The following is a 23211-nucleotide window of genomic DNA, read 5'->3' as shown; positions in this document are numbered from 1 at the left end:
GTCTACTAGGGGCTCCTGCAGATACATTGCTTTATCCCCTTGTAAGCCCCCCACAAGATGTAGAAGAGCCCCCTCTTCAAGTTGAATGTTGAGGAACCATATAGGATAGCACTATGCATGAGATAAGTTCAACACAGCAAGAGACGAACCGAAACCAATAGCATGATCCTTTGGATATTTTATCGTCTACAAATTTAGACCCACATAGTACATCGTCTAGCAAAAAAGAAATGATTTCCATCCAAATTTCAAGGTCAAATGCTAGAAATCCAGTTTGTATGATACTACAAGGTGTACGAAACTTAGAGCCCATGGCACAAGTGATGCCTGAGGTAGTTAAGATGGTACAACTAAATGGTTCCCATTCTCCTTTGGTGTCTTAGGAAACTTGGCAGATTCAATAATTTGTAGGAGAGTGTCATATTGAGTTTATAAAAATCATCATCTCTCATGGGTGGCTGAATACAAGAACTTCTCAAACGAAATGTAGTTGGCTTCTCTCCATTGGGAACAGATTTTGTTATCTTCATCTCATACTACAAACAGAGATGGCTGCCCAACATGCAACTACAGCTGAAATCTATGAAGCGGATACTACTAAAAATCTGTACAAAGCTCGAAAAACAAGGGCAAAGATTTCAAGCACGCCTTGCCCAACAAGCTCAATTGACAAACTTAGAGAAGGTTAAGTTGGCACAGAAATAACAATAAGTACTAGAGCTTAGAGCAGCCAATAAGAGAGGCAAATCACAACTTACAGAGGCAATGCAGATGGTCCAAAGTGCAAATCGCAAGATGAAGAAAGCAATTCAACCCTAGAATCAAGGAAGTGGATGTTCCAAAACCAATGGATGCAACATGAGATGACTGGGCACAAAGGAATTGCTCAAATGGATTCAACCCCAAGATTCAGGGAGTGGACATTCAAAAGGCAATGGATGCAGTGAATGAGAAGACTGAGAAGACAAAAATCAGTCAGATGGATCCCAGATTTTTAGTAGACACCTCTTGCTATAAAAGCTATCTTCACAATGGCCACATATAAATTCATACATCTTAGTTAACACTACAAGTTATAAAATTTTACGTAATTGAACATTAAGATAAGTGTGAATAAATGCTTCCTGAACAGAGTATCTTTTGTGAAATTGATTTGTGATTCAGTTTAATTGATAACAAAACCACAAATATTAGATGTCATCAATAAAAACCTATGCATTTCCTACCAATGATATACATGATAACTATTGTAATGAGTTAGGCGGAAGTGGTATGGAGAATAATTCAACACCCATATTCTAGGTTATCCATATATTTTGAAAGACTAGCAGCAAAAGGAGAGCAGTTCACATTAATAGAATTTAATTAAAATATAAAGGATTCCATAGATTAGGAGAATGGTGATACAAGAAGGCTTCAGATAGATCCCACATCAACAAATAGCACTTGTAGTGAGTCCATAATACTTGATATAAAAAGTTAAGTTTACATTGAGCATTTATCATTAATATTAAAAGAGCAAAACTCACATTAAGATCAACATACAGATCACAGCCATGCATTAGGAGAATGGTGATACAAAGGCTTCAGATGGATCCCGCAACAACAAATAGCACTTCTAGTGAGTCCATAATACTAGATATGAAAAGTTATGTTTACATTGGGCATACATCATTAATATTAACAGACCAAAATTCACATTAACATAAAGATCAGAGCAATCTGGTCTCAAAATAGTAGCTTCTTGTGGAATTCCACCCTCCACTGAAACCAGCTTGTCAATGCTTATAATAGATACAAGAATGCAGCACCGATTTATTCACAAAAGACATTGGTATAATGAAGATATTATCATATTAATTTCTCTTTTCCGTTTTGAAAAAAACATAAAACACACTTGCCCAGTGTCAAATAATTCTCTGAGGATATGAGAAGGCTATAAACAGCTCACCAAAATTTAACAGAGGATCACAAAGAGAGTAAATGAAAACAAAAAAATTTGCTTGTGTTTATCTTAAAACATACTTACCGTAACATTTTCATGAGTTGTAATATGGGATTTCCCAGACAACCGATCAACATTTAAACCAACATAAGGTGACAAACGACTTGCTTCCCTCAACAATTTCACAGAAAGCTTTTTCCCAAAAGAAAATTGACTGATGACATGTGACATATTCATTGTTGCAGCATCAAAAGAATGTGATCCAGAGTGAGCTGATATGATAAGGTTTCCAGGCACCTGCACCAAAAAATTGGTTGAAGACTATGCATTGCAATTCAATTCAATTGGAAAGAACGACAGAATGATGCTTCCCTCCAGACAGATTTTTATGGAAATATTAGAGAACAGAAAACAAAAAGTTATCTCAATTTGCAAAGGAATATATATGCAAAAGCAGGCTTCATCCATTTCAACTAGTAAACCTAAAAATCAGGCCAAAATTGGATTCTCCGCATATGGCCATCTCATTTTTTGATATGGGTGTGCATAGATATTTGCATACACAGACAAGGCATATCCACAATGACACACATGTATGAAATAATGAACATACCAATATAAAACAAACTCAGACAGCAAATCAATATTCAATATTGGATGTATTGAATATGGTGGATTGGACTTGAATGAATACAGGTTTGTGGGGTCCTCCAAATGTATTTAGATGGATTATTCTTCTCTCACATCTGGATACAAGGTGAGTTTATACTTGGTGATCTTTTTCAGGGATATGATGACCCTTCGATTGAATTGGATCACTTGGAGATTCATGTCTTGAAAGCTTTTTACAAGATCTAAGTTGTCAAATCGTATACAGTAGATTTAGTGCACAATTATTATACATGTTCCAAATTCTTGATGATAGATTTCTTCAGCAAAAGTCATTATAGCTGCGAATTCACAAGACTGGGAGAATCAATGCTCGATATTCATCACAATCAAATTACATGTTTTGAACTCATTTTGAAGCAAATCAGACTGGAAAACCAACATACATATGTACAGGTTTCCACAAGTTTTGTGTCAAACAATAACATCTTGTTGCATGAGGATGTCAAGCTCATGCAAGAAATTAGCATCATTTCAGGGAATAGAACAACCATGAGGATCAGACCAGGAGATATCCATCTTTCACAAAGTTGAAGCAGTTTTAAGGTGTCCCTCGTAGCCCTCACAAGGATTGAGATCACATACCAATGATAAAGGACAAGTTTGATTTAGGTTATAGAAAGAGACACAACAACTTAGATCTCCATTGTCAATATCACAAACTAGAATTCTTTATATCGACTACCCCATATTTAAAAATTAATTTTCTTTCAATAACTCCAGCTCTAAAGAAAACAAAGACCTACCAAATCACACCTTACCACATACAAGTTGGATGTAATGTCCTCAGTTTCACACCATCCTATAATATGGGTGTTAGCCAGTTCTGAAGGTTTTATATAGGTTTCCTAATGCATTGGGAGGGTTCCAATGTTCTTTTGGAAATATTGTCATGGATGTCAAAGGTATACAGACGATTTAATGTTGTAATTTATGTCATGGGTATATAGACGATTGGAAGTTGGCATTGATGTCAAAGGTGAGAAGACATATTGTCATTGATGTCAAGTGTATGAGCGAGATTGTTGAATTAACTACCAACGATATCAAAGAGTTCATATAGAAAAGATTGATAGACAAAATAGTTGCCATCATTATCATTGATGTCAAAGGAGAATTAATATCATTGAGATTTAACGAGAGAAATTACAGTTTATGAGAGCAATGATTATGTTTTAATTATATTTAACAAGGAAAAGATTAATATGATTGATCACCAAAGCAATACCAAAGAAAGCACTGGTATATTGTTTGAAGAGAATAAGCCACAATTACATTTTAATAGATAATAACAATTATCATTAGTATAAACAAACAAAGATATGTTAAGAGGCATCAATCAAGCAAAGACAAATCAATAAAGGACAGAGATCAAAAGAAAACTATACAAGACAAAAACAGATACAACAAAATAAGAGTAAGACAAAAAAAAAAAAGGAAAGGGCAGCAATTAAGTTAATAAACAATTAATATCAAAGGAGTTTGTGAAAGGCGGTGATTAAGATTATAGGATGGCAGCGATTCCTTACAAGGCAGCAAAGTAGTTACTATTGAAGTTCATAAAAGGCAGCAGTTACGGTAACGTGAAAGGGTGCACAGTTAACAATTATCTTTGAGATAGCATTTGAAAATAAATATTAGTATAAAGGATTTGTTAACAAAGATAATGACTTTTCAAAGGGTCATCTCTATTCAAAGGGATGCCTCTCTTCATCGAGGCAAGAAGGTATAAATAGTAATTGTTAGTTGTAAGAAGAATGTGAGTAGTGTGGAATACAATGTAATATCATTCGATTTTAGCAGATCTTAAGAGCAGAAATATATGTGAAAGATTCGCAATCAGAATTGTGAATGAGAGCATTTGTGTGAAAAATGTTGGATCATCTATATGCAGATTTGTGAAGGAGAATAAATGAAGATTTGAGAAGAGTCCATACAGATACAAAGATATTTATTCAGTTAAAGAGGGTTTTATGGCAGATTTGAAAAAGAAGTAAATGCAGATCTAAAAGGAAGATATATGGAAATGATTGTATCAAATTTTGTGAAAAGATTTACATCTACAAGATCTTTAATAAAGGCAATTTTATTGATCATCATTTACTAAAGAAGGTATATTCAAGAAGACAAGACTTTGTTAAGTTAAAGCTCAGTGCCTCATATGGGAAAGATTGGTGCCTCTCACTAAGCTAGTACCTAAGAGTGGCAGTTGGTGCCTATGAGTTGAGGGGATTGGTGCCTCTACTAAGTTGGTGCTTACAAAGATAAGTGGTGGTTGATGACTCCGGTAGGTTGGTGCCTACAAAGTTTCTGAAACACGTTTATATAAGCAATATTTTGCCGTGGTTTTCTCTAGCAAGGGTTTCCATGTAAATCATGTATTCTACTTGTGTTATTGTTGCATCTAATGTTGTTATTAGGGTGCAATTTATATGCCTATGCTATTAAGTTTGAAAAAGTAAAGATTGTTGTTATACTAATTCACACAATCCCTCCTCGGCCCCCCTCCCTGTGATGTCCCATCTAAATAATCAAAACATGATAATACCGCTCTAAAATAGAATTTAATAATAAATAATAATACAATTAAAATATAAAAAATATATTATTGAATAATGAATAACATTTATCTCTATAATAATACACTATTAAATAAAATATTAATTTGCAGTTAATACTAATTACTATTAAATAATTAGTAAATAAACGCATAATGGCAGAACAAATCTGACGCATGTCAGATTTGCTGCCTTTGCATACATGTATAAAAGAGACAAGGGAAGCTACGTAGCAAAGATGGAAGATAGTTTGTTTATAACTCTTATCCATATTTGGCTCACGAACGGGGAGTTCATTTTTGGCGGCACTGGAAGTAGCTGAAGAGATGGGAGAATGCAGCAATCTTCAGGAGAAAAAGAACACCATGAATATTAGTATCGATACTGTAGACGTCTAAAAATGGTCAACGCTTGTGGAGTCATACTTTAACATTTGCGCATTGCCTTATTTTAGGGTTCTTGCGTCACATTAACATTTCTTCTATGTTGCGCACTTGGTCTTTATCATTTGCAAGCATCGAGTCCTTCCTCTGCATTCTTCATTTTTCTCGCTTTCGAATTAGGTCTTGTTGATAACAATCTTCAGTCATGATTTTGGTCGATCTTATCCTGTCGAATCAATGTGCGTGCTTCTTTATCATCATTTTGGACATCATCAATCCTAATCGATAATAGAATTAGGGTTTTGTCCTCTTGTCAATCTTGTCATTTTGCGATCGATTTGTCATTGATCCTTGTCCTTTTCAATCATGTCAAATTGAATCGATTAGTTATTGTTCCTCGTCAATTGGCGCCTATCAATTTGGTCTCCTTGTCAATCTTGGTCAATTTGTCATTGATTTTTTGTCAACCAATCTCAATCATTTATCAACACTGGTCCTTTGTCAATCAGAATCATGATCGAACCTACATTAATTTCTTGTTGTCTTGACCTAATTCCTTGTCCTCTTATTTCTAGGGTTTTATGATTTGTTCATTTAATCCTTTTCTTCTTCTTTGTGGGTTAAATAATTTTATTTATTTAGTCCTAAGTCTCTTTCATGAATTAATTAATGGATGAAAACCTATTAATTAATTCATCTAATTTCTATTTCATCATTTCTAATTTTCCTAATTCCTAATTTCCACCTCATTTTCTAATTTGCTAAATTCAATTTCCACCTAATCAATTCCTCTCTAGTCTCTCCCTATTTTTGTGCTTCGGTGGAAGCATGAATTTCTCATGCGTCATACCATTGGCATGGCAGGATGTCATAGGCTTTTAGTCCTCTAACCTTTGCATTGGCAATATGTCATAATTCATGACATAGAAGGTGTCATAACCTTCTTCCTTCAACTCAATTTTGCCATTTTTGAAATCAATTGCCTCTAATATCAATTTCATGCTAATCTTGTCCTCTCTCCAATTTGTCTATAAATTGGATGAGTTTCTGAGATCAAAGGACCATGCTTCTAGTATCCTTATGCTACAATTTTCATCTTGTCAATCTTGCTTGCTTTCATACTTGCATTTTGCACTTGTAGGTGAGATCCACAAACAAAATAATTTGAAGGAGAAAGAAGGACAATGGAGGTCAATTGGAAGAGACATTGGTGATGGATTTTCATTTATTTTGAATGTCTTGTTTTCAATTTTTCATTGATTGGATTAGGATTTATTTCATTGTAATTTGGCCTTGTGGTTGGCTAATATTTATTGCTTTGATGATTTCCAAATTTCTTGATCTACATTTTGGTGAACCCGACGTGAACTAACCATTTAACCATGTTTTGAGTGCTTTTTGAGCTGTTTGCAGGTGAAAAACTCAAGAAACTGGGCAACTCAGAGCTTTCTGGACACTTCTGTGCCTGTGTAGAAGGGATCTGCGCCTGTGTAGATGGGATCTGCGCTTGTGTAGAAGGGATCTGCGCCTGTGTAGATGAGATCTGCGCCTATGTAGAAGGGATCTGCGCCTGTGTTGATGAGATTTGCGCCTGTGTTGATGAGATCTGCGCCTGTGTAAGGCCAGAAACAGGGGTAAAAATTAGTTGTTTTTCTTGCAAGTTTGTTTGTTTGCAATCTATTTCTTGCGTTAGGGTTTTTCTTTGGTACTAATTCTCTGTGCAGCCTCTTGGCGTTACGTGTGATGAAGACCAAAAAAAATGCAACTACTAACAAATCTTATGCAGGACGCGATCAAAGACTCACATTAAAACATCTTGCTTGCACAATTTTTAAAGTAGTTGCACATTTCGTTTCTTAAAGGATAGTGAACACCATGCATGCTTTGTTTGTTTTCAATTTGATTGTATGTTTTAAGCCTTATAGTTGGGCTTGCCTCCCGATTTGCCTGGCACTTCGCACAGGCATTGGTGAGAAGGAACGACCCAAAGTGGTGACGGGCTAAAGCCAAGCTCTTCCGAACCACTCTAAATAACTGTGGATGCAACGAAAGTTGTAGACAACGGGTGTTGGAATGGTATTGCGACGATTTATTCGCCAGATCAATACCCACCCGAACGGATGCCCTTACTAGAATCTCTTGTTTTTAGATGCCAAAATCCTTCTATCTGTTGGCTCAGGCGTTGTGATACGCGCATGCCGAAGACACCTCTCATGTACTCCTCAGTTAGAGATAGTAAGTTCTTGGGAAGTGATGCCCCTTGAACTCGAAGCTTGGTATGCCCGACAAGTGAGTGCACTGTAAGGGGGAGCCAGTGCTACCAAGCGTCTAGCTATCCGGCTGAGTGTTGTATTTTATGGTTAGAGGATTCAACAGATATTGCCCTTGCCAGCCATAGGATTTGTTGTGAATGTGCTTGATTGTCTTGAGTCAAAGTCAAACAAACATTTTGTCTTCCGTGATTGTCAAAAGTTAAATCAAAAACAAACTTTCAAAAGTGCTCATAATCAACTTGGGTTTTCAAAATCAACAACCTTCAATTCAAAAACAAAATCCAAAAAGTCCAAATTTGTCCAAGTATTCATCCAACATTTGAACATGGCTTGTCAAAACATTGAATGTCTTTGTTTCAAAATTCATGTCACTTTACGCTAGGTTTTGCATAGTCCAACTTAGGTCCTAGGACATATTGTCATCTCCCTTCATTTTAGTCCTTTTCATTGCACGCGTCCTCATTTTGCACTTAGGTTCAAAATCATTTTCCCTAAGTTTGCATTTCATTGTCATATCCATGATAGATTTCCATTTAGGTGACATTCGTGCATTATCCTTGTCATGCTAAAATTAGGTCTTGCCTAGGTTGCATTTTGCATATTCCAAGTCATTGGTCTTCGCATATCCTTATCATTGTATTGTCATCTTGTCTTGGCTTCATCTTGTCATATCATATCCTTAGATGATTTTCATGTCATATCCTAAGTCATTGTCATAATCATTGCCTTCTTGCATTTAGTCTCAAATATTTGGTTTGTCAAACTTGAAAAATCAAAACTTTGGATGATACCCTAAGTTGGTTGTTAGGGAGTCTTGACCTTGTCTAAAATTTGTCCTTTCATTAATATCATTTTTGTCAAACCTAGCTTAGTATCCAAGCATATAGGTGAGACATTGTCAATTTGTCCTATTGTCATTTGGTCCTTTGTCCTTTAAGGTCTTGGCTTCATGTCAACTTCCCAAGGTTGAGTCTTTAGGTTGCATTCCAAAAAGTTTGTCCAAATCTTGAAAAACAACAAAAACATAGGTTGCATTCTTGCCATAGATTGCATTTTCATCTATTTAGGTTGCATTTAGTTGCATATCATACATCATCCTTTTAAAATCAAAAAATTCCAAAAATATTGCATTTGCATAGTGACATGCCTGTTGAAACAAGGTCAAAATCTAAGAAGATGGGCGAACCAACATATCAACCCATTGACAACGTATCAAACTCACAGTTTCAACCTACTCAAATAGTACAAACTGAAGGTTCGTCAAACACATCATTACCACAATATGGAATGGTTCAACTTGGACCACCTCCGTTATATGAGCCAGTGTTTGTACCCATGAAACCGGGATATGGAAGTGTTCCACCAACACCAAGGGAAAATGTACCTTTTGACTGGAATCAACTGAACCTGCAACATGAAATTCAAACTCAAACATTACATGAGGAACAAACTCTTTCACAAGGATTTGGTTCAGATCAAGGTATTCAACAAGAAATACATCCAAATGTTTTACTAGATTCTTCATCAGATTCCGATGCTTCCGATGATGTTGATATGTTCCTTAAAGATCCAAAGTTGACAAAAAAGATGGATAAATTCTTGAACAAGGTCTTTAAGATGTTCCCACAAAAATATCTTGACATGATGAGTAATATGACCTCCTCAAGTGAGCAAATTAATGTGCACAAACAACAAGGCGGTGAGCTGTTAAGTTTCTCTCCACATCCAAACGAAGAAAATGTGCAACAAGAACCTCAACACACCTTGATGAGTAAACGTGCTTCAAAAACGCTGACAGTGACTATTCCACAAAAGTCACCATTCGAAACAATAAACAATCCATTATTTAATACAACACCTTTAGTACAAGATCAAATGATGGCCACACAAATGTTGACAACTGTCCCTCAACAAGAAACGATTCCTCAAATGATTGCCAGTGGATCAAAACCTAAGATGCAAGAAAGCTTTACGACTGGAATGCCTGATCTTACTAATGTTCAAAACAATCCTACAATGCAACAAAGTTTCTATGTCCCATCAAGTTCAATATGTTTGGCAAATACTCAAGTACCCGTTATACAAAATATTGTGACAGAACCTTCGATAGTGGCAACACAAAGAGCCACAGATAGTGGTGTGCACCAACAACAAATGTTGCAACAATTGAGGAATGCACAAAAGGCACAATCGAATGCGCAAACAAGCAATGCACAACAACAACAATATCGCATTCAACAACACGTTGCAGTGTCTTCTGCACCATTACAAGTTAATTCAAACTTGCAACCACCACAATGGATTGGACAAACAACACAGCAAGTCAATGCAAGTGCCATCCCCCATCTCAAGGAGAAACAACAGAAACCTCTCAAACAAAGTTTTTTGCAAATGATGGGATTTACATCAAGACAACAACAGTTGACACAAAGTCAGCGAATTCCGATTCGTCAGCATCAACAACAACATGTGCCTCAATATGGGCCAGGCAAAACAAGTTATCATACATCACAACCACAACTGATGTCCATGCAATATCAACAACACCCTCAACTGCAATATCAACCTAGGCTACAAATGATGATCCCACCACAAGAAGCACAGCAAAAAGGTCAATGTCAAAACATGGCACAACCACAGCAACAAGAGCTGTATCAAGACCTTTATATGCCAGAGACACCAAAGACAGCAATTTCAGAGCGTCAACAGCCAATAGAGAGCAGGATGTATCGACAAAGAGTACATCCAAGAGTGAATGATGAACTCCCAAAATCTTCGTTACCTGACACATTTGCACAACAGCTTGAGAAGTTGTAACGACAAGTCGACGCATTGGAAACCAAAGGGACAAAGAAATTATACACAGATCAAGATTTGTGTCCTAATCCATTTGACAAGAGCTTGTACATGCCTCCCTTTCCTAAGCATTTTGAGGCACCTAATTTTGAGAAATATAAAGGGAACGGCAATCCAAAAGACCATATTCGAGCATTTTTTGCAGCATGTACTGAAGTGAGCTATGAGGAAACATATTTGATGTGCTTATTCGCCCGTAGTCTCACAAGACAAGCCATGGATTGGTATTCGCATTTGCCAGGGAACATAAAGACATGGTCAGAATTGGCTCAAAAGTTTATATCCCACTTCGCATTCAACATTGACAGTGAAGTGACCATGTCAAATTTATGCAACACCAAGCAAAAGCAAGGTGAACCATTAGTGACTTTCTTACAAAGATGGCGAAACTTGTACAGTCGTTCTTCCCTAGATATACCTGAAGAGCAACAAGTGAACTTATTCATTCAAAATTTGGTCCCAGAAATGATGTATGAGCTCAAATTGAAAAGTCCTAGCACCATTGAGAAGCTCATTAAGAAAGGAATGAACATTGAAACTGTTCTTGTAGCTAAGGGACTCATTAAACTCAACAAAGACAGTGATAACACAAACAATTCAGGGGAGAAAAATAGATTTTGGTAGAAAAACAAGAATGTCACTAATGATGGAGTTGTCGACGCAAGAGCAGTGAATGCAAATCAACCTACGTTCACGATAAAGAAATTGAGCACTCCTAATGTGTCGGCTATGCAACAAAATCAGACACAAGCAAGCAATGTTACTCAACAGCTGCAATACCAACAGTATAATCAACAACAAGGTCAGCAACAAAACCAGCAACGAAAACCTTTCAGATCAAGGGATGGACCCCCTCAACAATTTACGCCATTGGGAGAGCCTATTGAGTCAGTAATGAAACAATTGATACAAGCAAATTATATCAAATTGCCAGATGTCAAGGAAGAACCATTGGTAAAGCCGCATTGGTGGAATGATAATGCATATTGTGAATACCATCGGTCAAAAGGACATAAAACCGCATCGCGTTTTCAATTGAAACATATGATTCAAGACTTGTTAGATCAAGAAGTAATTGAGGTAGACCCGTCCAATGCGACCTCTAACACTGATCATACAATTTTCAAAACTCCTTTACTTGATCATGACAAGGGTAAAGCGTCTTCTTCAAACTCTACCCAAACAGCGAATCTTAATTATGCAAAAACTGGTTATAACAATGTCATCAATTGTTTTCAAGCGTCAAATGAGTATGTTTCCACCATAAGAATAAAGGGACAAGATCCTTCTTGCGCAGTCACCACTCGTCGATCCAAAATAGTCCTGAAAGGAGCTCCTGCAATTCCTCCCAAATCAACTCCTACAATTCAGTATAATCTCCTAGATCATCTGGGGAAGACACCTGCACAAATATCAATTCTTGAATTGTTGAAAATGTCCCCTATGCATCGCACAATCCTAGATAAAGCTTTAACTGAGTCCATTGTCCAGATAGACATTGATGTTGACCAGTTTCAAGCCCGAATTGGACATCTAGCTATTTCCCAACACGTTGCCTTTTCTAATAACGATATTTCCCCTGATAAGCTCCCTCATAATGATCCTTTACATCTTGAAGTCTTTCTCCATAATTGCAAGATCCGACGAGTCTTGATAGATGGCGGAGTAGGTCTTAACATTTGTACCTTGAGAGTAGTCATTGGTCTTGGTTATACAGAAAATGACATTGATTCTTCCAAAAGAATAACAATCAAAGCATATGATGATGCTGAGCGCCCATCTAAAGGGGTAATTTCATTGCCTATCAGAGTTGGTCCAGTGACAGAAAACACTTTCCTGCAGGTCCTAGACCTCGATCTCCCTTACAATATGATTCTTGGCCGTCCGGGGATCCACTCAATGAAAGCAGTTCCATCTACTTATCATCAGTGTTTAAAATATCCTTACAATGGGATTGAGATAACAATTCCGGGAGATTGTAATCCATTTCAATTTTGTGCTAATCTAAAGGATTCCCCGCAGCAACAAGTCCCAGTTAATAGAGAGGCCCACTCATATAATTATGTGGATCCTCATGAGTTGTTAGATGCCGTCAAAGGAAAACTGAAGATACAGGACCAAGGATGCGGAGAGTATTCAATGGCTCAAACATTCCTCATTGGGAATTTACCGATATCTCCAAAATCACATGGCAAACCACATTTGTTGCAAAAGGAATCTAAGATAGTCATTCAATATCAGCCCCCCACTACATTTACAAGATGGGGTGAACTTGACAAGGAAATTTTGGATGATGATGTCATAGATTGGCTTTATAAGGATCCAACTGATACACCACCTGTCAAGTTGCCAGTGGAGCGGTATGGCAAAGGGTTTACTATACTACAGAAAAAGGGATATGATGGCTGCAGTGGTTTGGGCCCTGACAAGAAAGGAAGACTAGAACCTATTATTCCCAAGATGCGACATCCAACTTTAGGATTAGGTTTTGTACCATTGCGAATTGGACCCTCGTCTACCAAAGTGACCACGTGTGGAAAGGGGCGACTCTGATGATGAAACAACACCTCTGGATACCCAACCTAAAACTGATTCCAATGAATGGGAGTGGAGTTCTTTTTCTTCTAGCTCCTATGCCCTTGAAAATGTTTTCCTTGACCCTGATGATTTGCCCATGGAAGACAAACATGAAATAACTTCCCCATCCAAAACGTGTCCTAATGCTTGGATAGAGTCATTCTGGGACCCAAGCTTCGAATCAAATACGAGCAGTTCAGACAGTGATACTACAGACGTTTACATCTTTACCATCTCGACCCTCTCTCTCCTTAAAACTGATGATGACATGCCCCTTGTCTATCCACAACTTATCCAACATGACCAACAAGAACCACTCATATTAGATTGTTTTCAAAATGACAAAGCAATTGCCGAATTTCTTGGACTACGAGAAGGCATGCCACAAGGTGATCATAAGGCAGGGTTTACTATTGATTTAGATTCCACAGCATATTTTGGGGAGACAACTCCATCTTCTAGTCATAAAAACAAAAAAGAAAAAGCAACAGTAAAAAATCAAAAGAATGAGTCTTTGAATGAAAACCGTAAGGCGCTCTCTGACCATGGAAAAGTAAAAATACAAGACGTACTTGCGGATGAAAACCTCTCTGAGGCGCCCAAAGGTGGAAGATTGGACATACCCTCGTCAAGTCAGGATAAATCAACATTGCTTGTGGAAATGACCGAAGAGATAAATTTGGGTACACCTGACAACCCTAAGGTCATTAATTTCGCTGCTTCTCTATCAAAACAAGAAAAGACAGATTTTGTCAATTTCTTTCTTGAGAAGAAGATCAGTTTTGCATGGTCTTATGCAGATATGCCCGGCCTAGATCCAGAATTAGTCCTTCATCACTTACCATTAAAATCAGATGCCAAGCCCGTCAAACAAAAACTCAGAAAGATGCATCCCCAGGTGGCTCTCTTAGTCAAAGTAGAACTCAAAAAATTATTAGATGTGGGCTTTATCAGACCAATTGATTATGCAGATTGGATTTCAAATTTGGTACCAGTTAGCAAAGTAATTGGGGGCATCAAAATCTGTACGGATTTTAGGGATCTCAATAAAGCATGCCCTAAAGATGACTTTCCACTGCCGAATATAGACATCATAGTTGACATGATTGCCGGATATGAGATGCTATCATTGATGGATGGTTTTTCCGGATATAATCAAATTCGCATTGCTCCTGAAGATCAACACAAGACTGCATTCACATGTGCTTGGGGTACCTACTGCTGGAATGTGATGCCTTTTGGCCTTAAAAATGCTGGAGCAACATATCAAAGAGCTATGACAACAATTTTCCATGATTTTATGCATACTTTGATGGAAGACTATGTTAATGACCTATTATGCAAATCCGTCACAAGAGATAGTCATTTAGCCATCCTTGGCCCAATTTTTGATCGAATGGAAACCTACAAGCTCAGACTCAACCCAAAGAAATGTGTCTTGGGTGTTACAGCTGGCAAATTATTAGGGAACATTGTTTCTCACAGAGGCATCAAAGTAGACCCCGAAAAAGTTAAAGCAATAATGGATATGCCTCCTCCTTCCAATCTCCGTCAACTAAGAAGTCTGCAAGGGAAGCTACAGTCAATCCATCGGTTTATAGCTCAATTGGCGGACAAATGTCATCCCTTCCAACATTTATTGCATAAAGGTGTCACTTTCAAATGGACTGAGCAATGTCAATCAGCGTTTCAAACTCTCAAGGATTATCTGATGTCGCCACCTATTCTAATGCCTCCTATAGTAGGGAAGCCATTCATATTGTATATCTCTGCAACTGAAACAGCACTGGGAGTTCTCTTGGTCCAACAGGATGAGAAAGGCAAAGAGCGGGCTATTTATTATATCAGTCAGACACTAGTGGGCTATGAACTAAATTATTCAACTATTGAATGGGCATGTTTAGCAGTGGTATTTGCAACACAGAAGCTTCAACACTATATGTTAAATCATCAGACATTGCTAGTTGCAAAAATTGATCCCTTGAAATACTTGCTTAGTAGGGCAGCTTTGACAGGTCGCCTGGCAAAGTGGGTTATGATCCTAAGTGAGTTTGATATTGAGTACATTGAGAGAAAGGCAATAAAAGGACAAATCATAGCGGATCAACTTGCAGAGGCACCTATTCATGATGATCATCCAATGTTGACTGATTTTCCCGATGAATCAGTCTTTGCTGTCACATCTTCTAATGAATGGAAATTATATTTTGATGGATCCCATACCAAATTTGGCTCAGGAGCAAGTATATTGTTTGTCACCCCTCAAGGTGATGCTATTCCTAAATCCTACAGAATAACTTTTGATTGCACCAATAATATTACAAAATACGAGGCTTTGGTCACAAGACTCCAAGTAGCAATCCAATGGCACATTACACATTTGCAAGTCTATGGAGATTCCCTGTTAGTCATCCGTCAAGTGAATGATGACTATGAAACGAAGGATGAAAAGCTTCTTCCCTACAAGCATATGGTGGATTTCTTCAAGACAAAATTTACTGATATCCATTTCGGTCAAGTTCCAAGAATACAAAACAAGTCAGCAGATGCTATGGCAACTATTGCTTCCATGTTAAATATGCCCCATAATATGGACAAATGTGAATTTTTGGTCGAACAGTTGCTTGTCCCTTCTTTTGAAATTTCGACAGTAGATGTGATGTGTGTTCTTGTTGGTCCTAATTCCCTGTGGTACAATGACATCTATCGGTATTTGCACTCCCAAACCTTACCACCTAACCTTTCCTCTAACCAACGCCGAGCCTTCATACGCCAAACCATCAAATATGTCATCATCGCTAACACTCTTTATCGTCGTTCCTTTGACCACACCCTCCTCAAGTGTTTGGATTCTGACGAAGCACAAACGGCTTTACGCGAGGTTCATGATGGTATATGTGGGGGCCATTTCAATGGTCTGAGTCTAGCTAAAAAGTTGGTTCGTGCTGGATATTATTGGCCCACTATGGAAAAGGATGCTCATGATTTTGTCAAGAAATGCTACAAATGTCAAATACACGGAAATTACATTCAGGCGCCAGCCCAAGAACTTCACTCTGTCATATCTTCGTGGCCCTTTTCTCAATGGGGATTGGATCTTATTGGCAAGATTCACCCGACATCTGCAAACGGACACAAATTCATCATCACAGCCACAGAGTACTTTACCAAATGGATCGAGGCTATCCCTATGACCTATATCACTGGTGTTCAAATTTCAAAGTTTCTACTGAATTATATCATATGCAGATATGGGGTTCCTCTTGCAATAGTCATAGATAATGGCCGTCCATTCAAAAATAAAGATGTCAAGGAACTCTGTGAAAAGTTTCGCATCCAACACCGTTTCTCCAGTCCTTACTATCCACAAAGTAATGGTCCAGCCGAAGCATCCAATAAAACCATCATTAAGATCCTAAAAAGGTTGTCAATAACGCTGGTCGAGATTGGCATGTACAGTTGAATCCAGCACTATGGGCTTATCGCACTTCCATCCGCACCCCTACTGGCGCAACACCTTATTCCTTGGTGTATGGTGCAGAAGCCATTCTACCCTTAGAAGTGGAAATTCCTTCTTTGTGTGTTTCCCTGCAACATTTGATTGATGATGAGACGCACAGAGTCTCTCGGTTGCATCAGCTTGAGATGTTAGATGAGAAACGTCAGACAGCCCTGACACATTTGCAAGCATATCAAAACCGTCTCCGTCACTCTTATAATAAGAAGGTCAAAGGGTGACACTTCGAAGTGGGAGATTTGGTCCTCAAGGCGAACCCGAAGAATACACAATCTACTGACATCATCAAAGGAAAGTTTGAGCCTAATTGGGTTGGACCTTTCATAGTTACTGCAACCTATGGCTCGGGGGCATATCAGCTTGCAACCCCAGACGGTGAACCTCTGTCTAATCCTGTAAATAGCATGCACCTTCGAAAGTACTGGACATAGTTTTCTGTCAGCAATTCTTCAAATATGATACTGAAAAAATACAAAAAAATCAAAAAGCTCAAAAAAATACAAAAAAAAACAAAAAAATCAAAAAACTCAAAAAAAAAAAAAAAAAAAAAAAGTGAAAAAGTGAAAAGAACAAAAGTAAAGAAAAATAATTCGCCTTCTAGTGAAAACCTAGCAAACAGGCGCTTTGGGCAAGTACCGTGGTGAAAACCTGGCAAACAGGCGCCATGTGTAAAAGACTATTGCTCCGTTATCTATCATGACTCCTAGCTGTACTGTCCCCCCGCAGGTTTATCACGATTATCCTTGCCCTGACCCAATATTCTGTTCCAGGCCTGTGATTGGTCAACATCATTGTCTTGCATACTAAGGTTTCCAATCCTTGTGCATATGTTTTGGTCCTGGTCGCTGTATATGTCTGTCAAATTTTCATTGGGTGCATGCCTTTGTCATGATCAATTACTGGAGTTATTCCTGCGTGCGGACTGGAGCTTTCTAATCTAAAATGTCCTGAAAAAATCCCTAAAAATCAAATAATGTTCTGAAAAAATCCCTAAAAAATCAAATAATGTCCTGAAAAAAATCCCTAAAAATCAAATAATGTCCTGAAAAAATCCCTAAAAAGTCAAATAAAGTGCTGAAAAAAACGAACAAAAAAAATTGTAAAAAACTCAAAATTCCTACAAAGTGAAAAACATCAAAATCCAAAAACAATTTCTTTGGCATTTTGCATTTTGTCAATAAATGGTCCCCTTTGTGTATAGACAGATTGCTGAGCATACATCCAACAACAATCAATCATTGTGCTTTAATGAAATCACGCATTAACAAATGAACTATTCGACCAAGCAAGCATTCAACTTGATCACAGTTGTCACATCAATCAAAATAGCATCAACATTACCATTGGTCCTTGTCAACATTATCATGGGTCTTATACAAGGTGTGGTATACTTGAAACCAAACTGTGTCCTGTCTTAGACGGGGTACTGCATTCCCTGAAACCAGACAGCATGATCATTCTTGTTTTCCACTTTTGACAATGACGATCAAACTGTTTGTTTGACTTGGTTGAATTTGTGCGTCTTATCTTTTTACTGATTTATCTTTGGCTTCGATCATGTTCCTATGTTGCTCGATGATGTCACTGAGTGATTTAGAGTAACCGGGATGGTTCATGGCCCCTTTTCCTTTGTTTGTTGTGTTTGTTGTTTGTGGAATGTTTGTCACAAACTAGGGCAACTATATCATTGGGTGTCTGTGATAAGTACGTTCGCTCTGTGATAAGTACGTTCGCTTTGTATGCCTCACATACCTCGACCCTTGATGTATGCACCCTAGGATGCTTCACTCATTCCTTGTATGAGATGTGTCCGTCTTTTGCAAAAAGGGTTGTGTTCCAGCTCTAGCCTTCAATGCCATGATGCTCTGCATCCGCTTTGCTACATTAAATAAAGGTTCTCACCTACTTATGTGCATTTGTGAAAGCAAGTTTTCCTTCATCTCTAACTGTCCTCTGTCTAATTTCTGCTTACTAACATTTCTTCCGTCAGTCTTGGCAATCCGTTCAAATCTATCGTCCTCTGTCATTCTTATCGATCACTTGGCCTCTTTTCTAGATTTTTTCGGCCAATTCCTCGAGGGGGCATGCATATGTCATTATTATTGTCTGGGGCATTTTCATTATTGTTCTTTGAAACAACGCTTAGAATCACATTGTCTCAAAAAGGGGCAAAATGTAGACATCTAAAAATGGTCAACGCTTGTGGAGTCATACTTTAACATTTGCGCATTGCCTTATTTTAGGGTTCTTGCGTCACATTAACATTTCTTCTATGTTGCGCACTTGGTCTTTATCATTTGCGAGCATTGAGTCCTTCCTTTGCATTCTTCATTTTTCTCGCTTTCGAATTAGTTCTTGTCGATAACAATCTTTAGTCATGATTTTGGTCGATCTTATCCTGTCGTATCAATGTGCGTGCTTATTTATCATCATTTTGGACATTGTCAATCCTAATCGATAATAGAATTAGGGTTTTGTCCTCTTGTCAATCTTGTCATTTTGCAATCGATTTGTCATCGATCCTTGTCCTTTTCAATCATGTCAATTTGAATCGATTAGTTATTGTTCCTCGTCAATTGGCGCCTATCAATTTGGTCTCCTTGTCAATCTTGGTCAATTTGTCATTGATTTTTTGTCAACCAATCTCAATCATTTATCAACATTGGTCCTTTGTCAATCAGAATCATGATCAAACCTACATTAATTTCTTGTTGTCTTGACCTAATTCCTTGTCCTCTTATTTCTAGGGTATTATGATTTGTTCATTTAATCCTTTTCTTCTTCTTTGTGGGTTAAATAATTTTATTTATTTAGTCCTAGGTCTCTTTCATGAATTAATTAATGGATGAAAACCTATTAATTAATTCATCTAATTTCTATTTCATCATTTCTAATTTTCCTAATTCCTAATTTCCACCTCATTTTCTAATTTGCTAAATTCAATATCCACCTAATCAATTCCTCTCTAGTCTCTCCCTATTTTTGTGCTTCGGTGGAAGCATGAATTTCTCATGCGTCATACCATTGGCATAGCAGGATGTCATAGGCTTTTAGTTCTCTAACCTTTGCATTGGCAATATGTCATAATTCATGACATAGAAGGTGTCATAACCTTCTTCCTTGAACTCAATTTTGCCATTTTTGAAATCAGTTGCCTCTAATATCAATTTCATGCTAATCTTGTCCTCTCTCCAATTTGTCTATAAATTGGATGAGTTTCTAAGATCAAAGGACCACGCTTCTAGTATCCTTATGCTACAATTTTCATCTTGTCAATCTTGCTTGCTTTCATACTTGCATTTTGCACTTGTAGGTGAGATCCACAAACAAAATAATTTGAAGGAGAAAGAAGGACAATGGAGGTCAATTGGAAGAGACATTGGTGATGGATTTTGGTTTATTTTGAATGTCTTGTTTTCAATTTTTCATTGATTGGATTAGGATTTATTTCATTGTAATTTGGCTTTGTGGTTAGCTAATATCTATTTGCTTTGATGATTTCCCAATTTCCTGATCTACAGATACTATAAAGAAGGAAACAACGATGGCAGAGGCTATCAGTTATGAGGATGCCGTAAGGTATACAAACCATTGTCAAACAACTATATTATTAACCGCTAATGATTAATAAAATCGACTCTTCTACAGCAACCAAAGGATATTAGCCATGGTCCTCTCAACACAAAACTTCACATTCCCGATTAAGGTTGGCAACAATCCAATCAATCACTTTCAGACATATCAATAATTCCTTTGCTATGGGGTATGTGATCAAATAGGAAATCAAATTGATGACAGAAATTCATTATGTGAATGCATCGATTGATGACAGTGATGAAGATTCGAATTATTAAAGAAGCATACAAGTTAACGTTATCGAGGAGTAGCCATTACCATTATCAAAGATATATGTATTAAGGTGACAGTCATTAAGGGTCAACAATACCATGAGATTCGATCGTATTAGGAAGATCAATAAATCAATATACAAGGACAATGATCTTCGATATTAAGTCCATCACTTAAATAGGACCGATGATTACTTAAAGTCTAAAGATAATCCATTAACTAATGACCTTGTCAATAGTAAAGGGGAGGTGCGAATGGTATATAACTAATTCAGTTTGTTTGCAAGGATCATGAATGTGGAGATGCACCTTCTCACGTCATGCCCTTTAGTTGCATATTAAAGGGAGGGGAATAATAGGAATCGAGAATAGGAAAGGAAGAGGAAATAAAAATGAGGAAAGTATTGCCAGCAAGAGCACATTGGAATTTTCTTCTACTCTACCAAGGACAGGTAAGGAGTTACGTAACAGTATTAAAATATTAAATATGAAATATTTATGTATTTATTAGATATGACAGTTTTGATATATACTACTGTCTGTATATGACTGGGACAGCATAACTGATATATATTACCGTTTATATATGACTGGGACAGCACGACTGATATATATTGCTATTTGTATGCGACTGAGACAACATGACTGTTATATGTACTGTAAATTTCAATTACAATTATTGCTGTATATCAATTAGTAATTAGATTACTGTTGCATGTAACTGGGTGAATATATGTGTTAATTCATTTAGGTTACTGCTGCACCTCTTAATAGTTAGAGTAATGTTTTCAACTCTATCTTGGAGAGAGCATTGGACATGGTAATCAGTGGCAACGAGGGGCTATCATGTGGTCAGAGACCCATGAAGTCAAGATGCCAGTTACTATCTCCCTGCCAGTCTTTTCAAGACAGAGAGGTTATTTGTGTGTCTGAAAGTATTAAGGTTTAGAAGGAAAGCATAGGGAGACTACCCATCTAGCAAGAGGGTTAGAAGCAACCAGCCCTTGGATTTGGTAGACAAGCAGTCCCTTGCTCTCCTCTTTAACCTATGATACTTTCTTGCTATTTGCATGTTAGTGCTGATGGTTTAGGCTAATCAGTAATATGTATATGTTTGTAGGTATTGTGTGTCTATCCTTGAGATTGCAGGGTTATCCATAATCAAGCTTTCAAATGCATGCTAAAGTATGATCTTACTTATATTATGAGTTTTCTTTTAATTGTGATCATGCACGATAATCAAATTAATGTTAATCAATGTGTCATAACCCCTCTTTGGACATTGGATTAAATAAATACGATAATTAAAACATTTATTAATTAACATTTAATAATATTGGAAAAATCGTCTCATTTATGAGACTTCACGATTTTCCTCTAATATATGATTATTAATGTTTATTATTTGTTATGACTATTATTTATTATTATTGTTTTATTTTAATGTAACGTTCATATTTCAATTATTAATATTATATTAACTATTAAAGAAATTTTACCATAAAATACTATTAAAACATAAAATAGATATATTGAATATATTACACTTATCATATAACGTGCTATTTAATAAATATAAAATATAACATAAATTGTCAAAATACATTATAAATAATATCGTATTAATACGATACCATAAATAGAACCAATATTAAAATACAATACAAATTTTGATCAGATTATGGATAGCTGTACAGAATACTCATACACTTTGTTGAAGACTCAGATACATATTCTGAGTACACAGTATATGAATATAATCTGCAATGTATAAATAAATACAGTTGGAGTATTATACACTGATGCATGCGGTAACCCAGACATAGATATATGGTTCTGTGTGACAGCTACGCAGTAAATAAATAATTAATACGTAGTTGACAAAGTTATTCACAACAGCAAACCAAATGACAGTCGACTATATGAATAAATGACCATAATACACAAGCGATATGTCAAAAGTAGTGGTTCTTCTCTACACGGGAAAATAAGTGGCAGATCATGAATATCGTATTTATAATATGGAAAGAGCAGTCAACGGATATTTTGGAGAGGACCAAGTCATTCCCTAGAGGGTGGGAATTCACGAATTTGTTTAGCATTAACAAATCAATATAATCAAGGCCGATTCCTTAGTAGTAATCAATTCACTTGGATAAGGTGTGTCTCTTATAAAAGGATGTGTCTTTCTACATAGACACCAAGGTATAAATAACATTTGAAGATCGTAGGGAGAACATATTGGGGAATATATAATATGGGCAACTATGGAAGAGATTGAGAATTATAGTCTGTGTGCATAAAGGGGGAAAAAAGAACACATGCTGTGAGAGAAGTTGGGAATATCATATCGGACAATCTGAATCTATTCACGCCACGCACAAGTAAGACAATTTTCTCAAACCAACGTATGTTCACATAAGACCACTTGCAGATATTAATATTCTATAACAGGAATATCGTCTTTTGCCAAAAGAGTACTGGGTAGATACTTTGAAGTTTATATCAGAAATTAGTATGGTTCTGAAAAATATTTATATGATTATTTATAATAGATTTAATTCTGCTTGAATATACACACTATG

At 36.9% G+C, this 23211-nt stretch overlaps 1 protein-coding gene across 1 annotated transcript in view; it reads right to left on the bottom strand.

The window, feature by feature from the left end:
- LOC131073309 (protein disulfide isomerase-like 5-4) overlaps window positions 1-23211 on the bottom strand; it is a 125251-nt gene that overhangs the window by 15823 nt on the left and 86217 nt on the right. Inside the window, exon 12 of the mRNA XM_058009716.2 lies at window positions 2030-2242. Coding sequence (XP_057865699.1) covers window positions 2030-2242 — 213 coding nt within the window. The remainder of the gene's footprint in view (window positions 1-2029; window positions 2243-23211) is intronic.

This window comes from Cryptomeria japonica, chromosome 5, assembly GCF_030272615.1.
Source record: "Cryptomeria japonica chromosome 5, Sugi_1.0, whole genome shotgun sequence".
Lineage (NCBI taxonomy): Eukaryota > Viridiplantae > Streptophyta > Pinopsida > Cupressales > Cupressaceae > Cryptomeria > Cryptomeria japonica.
The sequence above is the reverse complement of the archived record's forward strand: the minus strand, read 5'-3'. Positions and strand labels throughout refer to the sequence as shown.